Below are 6,645 nucleotides of genomic sequence, written 5' to 3' on the forward strand. Positions count from 1 at the left end.
CCCCAGAGTCCTGGCCGAGGCAGTGGTGCTGGCAGCAGCGCTCATGGAGATGGATTCAATGCAATGGGAGGTAAATCCTCCCCCTGGCCTGGGGAGGGCTTCAGGTACCTGGCTGAAGAGCCAGCACTGATGAGCTCTGCACGGATCCTCTTGCCAAAGCCCAGCCCTGCTTTGTGGAGAAGCAGAACTTCCTCCGTTAATTAAAGCCTTCAGCAGATGAGCACAGTCACTGTTTTCCAGTCATGAAGAAGACACGTGTAAGAGCTGTATTTGAGCAAGCTGGAAGCCAAACACCTTTTTCCAGGAGCTAAACTTGGATGAATTTCCAAAAGCTCTTTACTCAGCCCAAGAAGAGTTGTCTGAGTGGCCTCTGCTGCTGCAGCTGGACCTTGGACTTTGCTGGAAAGACTTCATCTCTTGTTGCTCGAAAGAGCCAGGAGATAAAACAAATCCCTACTGAATCTCACGTTTAATTCCTTCCCACAAGCCCTCGCCACAAGGACGTAGCTTTCCTCCTAAGGCCTTTATTTTTTTGGGATCAGATCTGTGGGGCACACCTGGCAAAGGGCAGAGCTGCTGGGATAGTCCATCTGCTACGAATGTTCCTTAAAATGCTGCTTATGGGATAAAAATGACCTTTCCTTACTCAGCAGCCTCATGCTTCAGGCACTGAGTCAGCTCAACTGGCCGTAGGCTCCGGCACAGCTGGGAGGGAGCTGGAGTTTCTCCTGGCTCACCCGCTGCAGCAGGAGTGTTGAGTGAGGACCCAGGCTGACGTGGAGGCCTTGGGACCTGTGCGGGGATCAAGGAGGGAAGCGTTTGGCAACAGCATCCCGTGAGTCCTCAGGTGGGAAAAAGACCTTGGGTGGTTTTCAGGGCAGAGCCCTTTGCCAGGAGACAAAGTCAGACCAGTGGCATCTGCCTGAAGCCTGGTGAGATGTGGGGGTAGCCCATCCCGCACAGTCCCTGCCTTCAGAGAGCGATGGTTTCAACCATGCTTTAAACCCACAGCCCAGTCGGGGTTTCACAAGGCAGTGATTGATTTTCTTGGCATTGAGGGGGGAGAAGGCAAGGAAAATCATGCCACGTAGTGGGACTTCCCATGGCTCCACTGGCTCCTTACTGCAAGGTTGGGCTTCCCGTGGGGTGGAGCCACCTGCAGAGCCAACACGTGGACCAGGGCCGCGAGATGGCAGCAGGGTGAGAGGTGGAGGGCTGCTCATCCCGGCGAGCCACCAATCCTCCTGAATTAGGGTCTCTGGGCACGGGTGGTTCCTGCCAGAGGCAGTGGGCAGAGGCAACACTGGAAGAAGCTGGTTCCCAGCTCAGTTCATTCTGGTTACTGAGGTCTGATGGAGCTCCGTGGATGGGACCTTTCTTGGCAGCATCTTACGGGTCTAACCGCTTCCATCATGCAATGCGGTGATCCTCTATGAAATCCCGCTTCTGCTGCAGCCAAGAGAAGGGATTCTCATGGGGAAGAGCCTCTGGACTTGGGTCCTCAAGACCTGCAAATGTGCTCCAGCTGGGGAGGACACACTTATCCTAGGAGACACCCACGGTCCCAGCAGCTGCCCATCCACCCGATGGAGACCGTGGTTGGAGTGTGCAGACAGAGTCTTTGGACCTAAGGTATTTCAGGACAAAGAAATATCCTTTAGCTAAGAGTGAACCCGCAGAGATGATGCTTTGGAGGATGTGAAGGTTTCTCCAGCTGGAGGTGGGCTGAGGTGCTGCCCTTGTTTTAGGAGCTGGTGGTGCCCAGATCTCCCAGCACTCGGTGTCCTGGGGAACAGGAGCTTCCTTTTTGAATTCTCCCATGCCCCAAATCCTCCCCTGCCACTGCCTCCTGTTAAAGTGGGATGACTACAGCAGCCTCTCTCGTGTCCCAGGCGGGAGTGCTCTTGCGTCCTCTGCTGCAGAGGGACACCTTGGGCGAGGTCCAAGGCTCCTCAGAGCAGGTCCAAGCTGCTGTTCCTCTAATCCCCCAAGGTCAAAGATGCCATCCAGGGCCCGGTTTGGTTGCCTCACCACTGGCACCCAGCACTATCGAGATGCCTGAGGTTTCCAGGGCATCTGTGCAGGGTCAGAGACCTGCAGCCTTTCAGAGCAGCACTTGAAGGCCATGTGAGCGAGATGTTTAAGCAGCATTTGACTCCATCTCTGCAAGGAGCTGAATTTCTCCCCCTTGCCACATGCAGAATCAGAGCTGTCACCTTTAAAAAAGCCCAGAGGGTTGTGGTGGGTAGAAAACCTTCGCACCACGAAACCAGTGTGTCTGGGGGCATGACACACCGGGTTCAGGATCTCCTCTGCCCCACCATCACCTGCCTGGAGGCTCGTCTGAACCCCACCATGGCACGGTGCTGGGGAGGGGATGAGTGGGGAAGGCTCTGCAACCTGGGTTGTGCTGCAGAGCCGGACACGCTGGAGGTTTATTTACTACCGGAAGGTTGGATTGTCCCCGTGGTGTCTTTACAAACCAACTTTTGCCATCCTGGCGTGGGCTCAAGAGACAGTGCCAACCTGAACATCTCTTCTGGCTGCCTGTGGGAGAAGAGAAGCAGTCTATGCTTCCCTTCGTCTGCCAGAACAACGTGCAGCAAACGCTGTCCTTCAGCCTTGGCGCTGAAGAACCAAGTTTGATAGAAGCAGCAAGGAGGGGACCTTGGCTGTGGTGTGAAGCGAAGGTCCCCTCACCTCCCCCCAGCACTTGAAGAAACCCTAGCGCTGAGTGTTTCTTCTCCCGGGATTAGGCTGCGTGTGCTGGCTGCGGCGCTCTCAGTCAGGCTGGCTTCGGTTCCGTTTTGCACATCTGGTCCTCATCTGGAGCTGAAAGGATAAACACGTCTGCTGCTTGGGAACCGTTGGCATGTTCGAGCCCTTGCCTTTGTGCCTCTCTGCGAGCGTGATGTGCCATGGCTCTCTTCATCGTGTCAGACCCGGCAAATCCGATCGACTCCAATTAGGCACGTCATTGGAATGTCTCTCATTACATATTAATCTTGTTCCCAAAGAATACTGAGTGAGTTTCACAGAAATCTTATTTTTGCTGCTCAAAGGTTCCCCTTTGCCTTCAGCTGCTTTTGCCTCCAGCTGCTCTGGCTCCATCCAAGCCTCCCCACTTCCGTGCCGACAAAAGTTCTGCTCTGCCTCCCGCTGTCCTGCCCGAAGAGAGAACAAAGACTGCAGGAACACCCAAGTTTTATTCCCAAACATCACCAAAACGCTGTCCAGGCTTCATCTCCTGGAGAGGTTCATCCTTACAAGCAGGTTTCAGTACAAGGCTTCAGCTTGAGTGGGCTCAGCCAGTGTCAGAGCTGGGGGACGAGGGATTTACACCATGCAGCGGGGTGGGAGTGAATCCCTGTGGCTGCAGGGGCTGTGTCGCTCGAGCATCTCCCCTGCTCAGCCTCCTCCCCACTGCATAAACCTTAACGTGCCTCCTCTGGGCTTCTCTCCGCAGCCAGTGCATCACCTCGCAGCTGGACGAGCTCCTGTGTCCTCCCACCACGCCAGAGGGGCGGAACGACGAGAAAGCCCTGCTGGAGCAGCTCGTCTCCTTCCTCAGTGGCAAAGATGAGACGGAACTGGCCGAGCTGGATCGAGCTCTGGGGATCGACAAACTGGTGCAGGTAAAGAGAGACCCACTCATGGTCCTGGCTGGAGGTCACATATGGGGCCAGATGCTGAGGCTTGACGTGAGCGTGGAGGAGGATTTCCAACATCTGGTAACAGGAGGCCAGATGTGAGTGGGAACACATGAGCGCATCAGATTCAGAGACGACACTTAACACCACACTGTTCTCCCTCCTCCCCCCAAAAAGAGCTGGAAAACAGCCCCAGGAAATACAATATCTCGCTTCTCCGCTTTTCAACCACGATTCCCTATGAGAAGCGGCAGCCTGAGCAGTCTTGGCCCCAGTTGGCTCATGTCACGGGTAGAGCTGGCAGGCTGTGCCCCTTCCCCGGCATTGCGGGGCGGGGAGCTGGGGATTAGGGCCCGGAGGAGCCTTCCAGCTGGAATCTCACAGCCTGGGATTTCTGAGCCCAGCTTGTGCTGCCTAATAATACATCGGCCGCCCAGCTGGTGTGAGAGCGCAGCCCTCGCTGCCGGGGTTGGCTTACAGAGCAGCTGCCCTCCTGCCTCGGGATGAACCGCAGGGGGAGAACCAAAATCAGCGAGGGCTGGGTCTAGCGGTGCTGCTTTACTGGGACAGCGCTGGGGTTCTGCGGCTCAGCCCCCTGCTCCCAGATACCGGGGTGGGCAGGGGGCTCCGGAGGGTCCAGGAACCGCAGGGGGAGAACCAAAATCAGCGAGGGCTGGGTCTAGCGGTGCTGCTTTACTGGGACAGCGCTGGGGTTCTGCGGCTCAGCCCCCTGCTCCCAGATACCGGGGTGGGCAGAGGGCTCCGGAGGGTCCAGGGTTTCATGATGTGGGGGGGAAGGTGGCTGCGAGGGCCGTGGAGAATGAGCCAGGATTCGCCTTGGAGCGGCTTCTTTTTTCCGTGCCCCACGGTGCTCGCACACACGCTGTCTCCAAAGTGAGGAGAAGCTGGAAGCCTGGTAATGAACGGGGTGCCCTCAGCAAGGAGCTTCTCAGAGCAAATCCCTCTGGGCTGCTGCAGGCCTGATGCTGCACATTGCAGCCCGCAGCAGGCACAGCTCCTGCTGTGCTGCTGGGAAGGTTTATCTTCTCATCAGCCATTTGAGGGCCCCGTCAGTGAACCAGTTCCCGAGCCAGGGATTCGCCATGTCCCTTTTCTCAAGGCTGTGCCGCCAAAATCACCACCTGCCTTTTTTCTTTTCATTTCTTGCAAGTTCAGGGTAGGAAGTTCAGCCCTTGTGGTCCAGAGGCTCATTGATGCTCTTGCCAAAGATGCAGCTGCAAGAGCTCAGTGTTTTCACGAGTGTTTTGCAGACTCAGCTGGCCCAGCTCCCTCACAACCCCTTCCTCACCGGACCAGCTCCAGCCCCATCAGAACACTGCGTTGAGATGCCCTAAGAAGGCGCCCAGCGCCGATCCGGTGCTTTCTCTTCCGGGGAGCACCCGACTCAGAGGGGTTCTCTGGCGTTTAGACCCCGACCCAGCTGTGCTCTCATCCAGGGATCATTTCATTAATGGGAATCTTGGGTTTTTTCCACAGCTTCAGCTGAACCTCAGAAAATATTTTGAATAGTTCCATGAAATACATACTTGAAATACATCTTTGGAGACACAGCACGTCAGCATAAAGGCATCCTGGGGAAGGAAATGTGTTGCTAGTTGCCCCCCGGGATGTGTTCCTGGCAGGCTGGGGTTCACATCCCCTGGCTTCACCAAACCCATCATCTTCTCCGAGCTCCCACAGGCACAGGACAGAGTGCTAGCGATCCCTGCCCCCAGTTTAACCAGGAGGCAGCTGGAAACTGGGTGGTTTGGGCAGAGGAGAGTAGAAGAGCCTCATTTCAGCAGGTCTACGGTTTCTGACCATTGCAGGCTGATGGTTTGTGTCCTGTACTTGGTCCTTGAACCAGATAAGCTCCATCTTAATTAATCCTCAACAATTTAGTCTTCCCCAGCACCATTCCCGTAGCCTCACCCCAGCCTTTGATGGCACCATCTCAGCACATCCCAAAGGCAGTGGGATTTTGGAGGTGGGGGTGAGAATGTGTTGTGTGTTTCTCTTAATCCATGGATCTCGGATGAAGGGTTCTGGCTCCAAGGTATTCCTTCTCTGTGCCTTCAAAGCTCAAACACCAATTTCTCTGCCTGGGCCAAGCTAAAGCAGTACAGGATTGCTTCTTATCGTGCTTTGCTGGTGTGGAAATCATCTTGGGATAGATGGGGACCTGAAACACTGTTACCTTCTGCCTCCAGCTGAGCCTCTGAGGCTGCATAAAAATAGGAGAGAGTGAGAGAGGGGGAGAGCATGAACTACTTCCCATGTTCAGGTCCATCCTCCAAGCCTTAGGGTCAGTCCAAGCAGATGTGCAGCTGGTTGGAGCCCAGATGGGCAGCCTAGTGCCCGCAGAACCTGCAGGGGAAGGCAGGGGGAAGCAGGGGAAGGCTGCCTCCAGCTGAGCCTCTGAGGCTGCATAAAAATAGGAGAGAGTGAGAGAGGGGGAGAGCATGAACTACTTCCCATGTTCAGGTCCATCCTCCAAGCCTTAGGGTCAGTCCAAGCAGATGTGCAGCTGGTTGGAGCCCAGATGGGCAGCCTAGTGCCCGCAGAACCTGCAGGGGAAGGCAGGGGGAAGCAGGGGAAGGCAGGGGGAAGCCGGGGAAGGCAGGGGGGAGCATTGCTGGCCGCTACTGTGCAACCCTTCCACTGGCCCAGGGAGATGAACCCTGAGCCCTTCCAAACAGCCTGGCCTTGCTTTTTGCTCCCAAGCAAGCCAAAAGAAGTCATTTCTATCCCTCTGAGGTTTCCTGCGCCCCAGGGAGTGGGTGTTTAATGCCCTCCTTGTTGCAGCACTCACACTAACTCGGGGGTGAGGGTACAGGCAGCAGCATTGTATGAGCGAGCTGCCCCATGCCAGGCACGTCCTCTGTCCCCTGGGAGCTCTCCTGGGAGAGGTTGGGTGCTGGCAGGGCTCCAAAGTGATGTTTTTCTCCCCCCTTTGCCTTCACCAGGGCGGCGGGCTGGAAGCCCTGACAGAGCG

General features: G+C 56.0%; 1 protein-coding gene across 1 annotated transcript in view; it reads left to right on the forward strand.

Annotated features, from left to right (window-relative positions):
• The window catches only part of NCOA1 (nuclear receptor coactivator 1), a gene marked incomplete at its 3' end in the record, with an annotated part of 55,542 nt that overhangs the window by 48,461 nt on the left and 436 nt on the right, over nt 1-6,645 (forward strand). Inside the window, exons 15-16 of the mRNA XM_010144033.1 lie at nt 3,467-3,635; nt 6,617-6,645. Coding sequence (XP_010142335.1) covers nt 3,467-3,635; nt 6,617-6,645 — 198 coding nt within the window. The remainder of the gene's footprint in view (nt 1-3,466; nt 3,636-6,616) is intronic.

The sequence above is a fragment of the Buceros rhinoceros genome, unplaced genomic scaffold, assembly GCF_000710305.1.
Source record: "Buceros rhinoceros silvestris isolate BGI_N320 unplaced genomic scaffold, ASM71030v1 scaffold6599, whole genome shotgun sequence".
NCBI lineage: Eukaryota > Metazoa > Chordata > Aves > Bucerotiformes > Bucerotidae > Buceros > Buceros rhinoceros.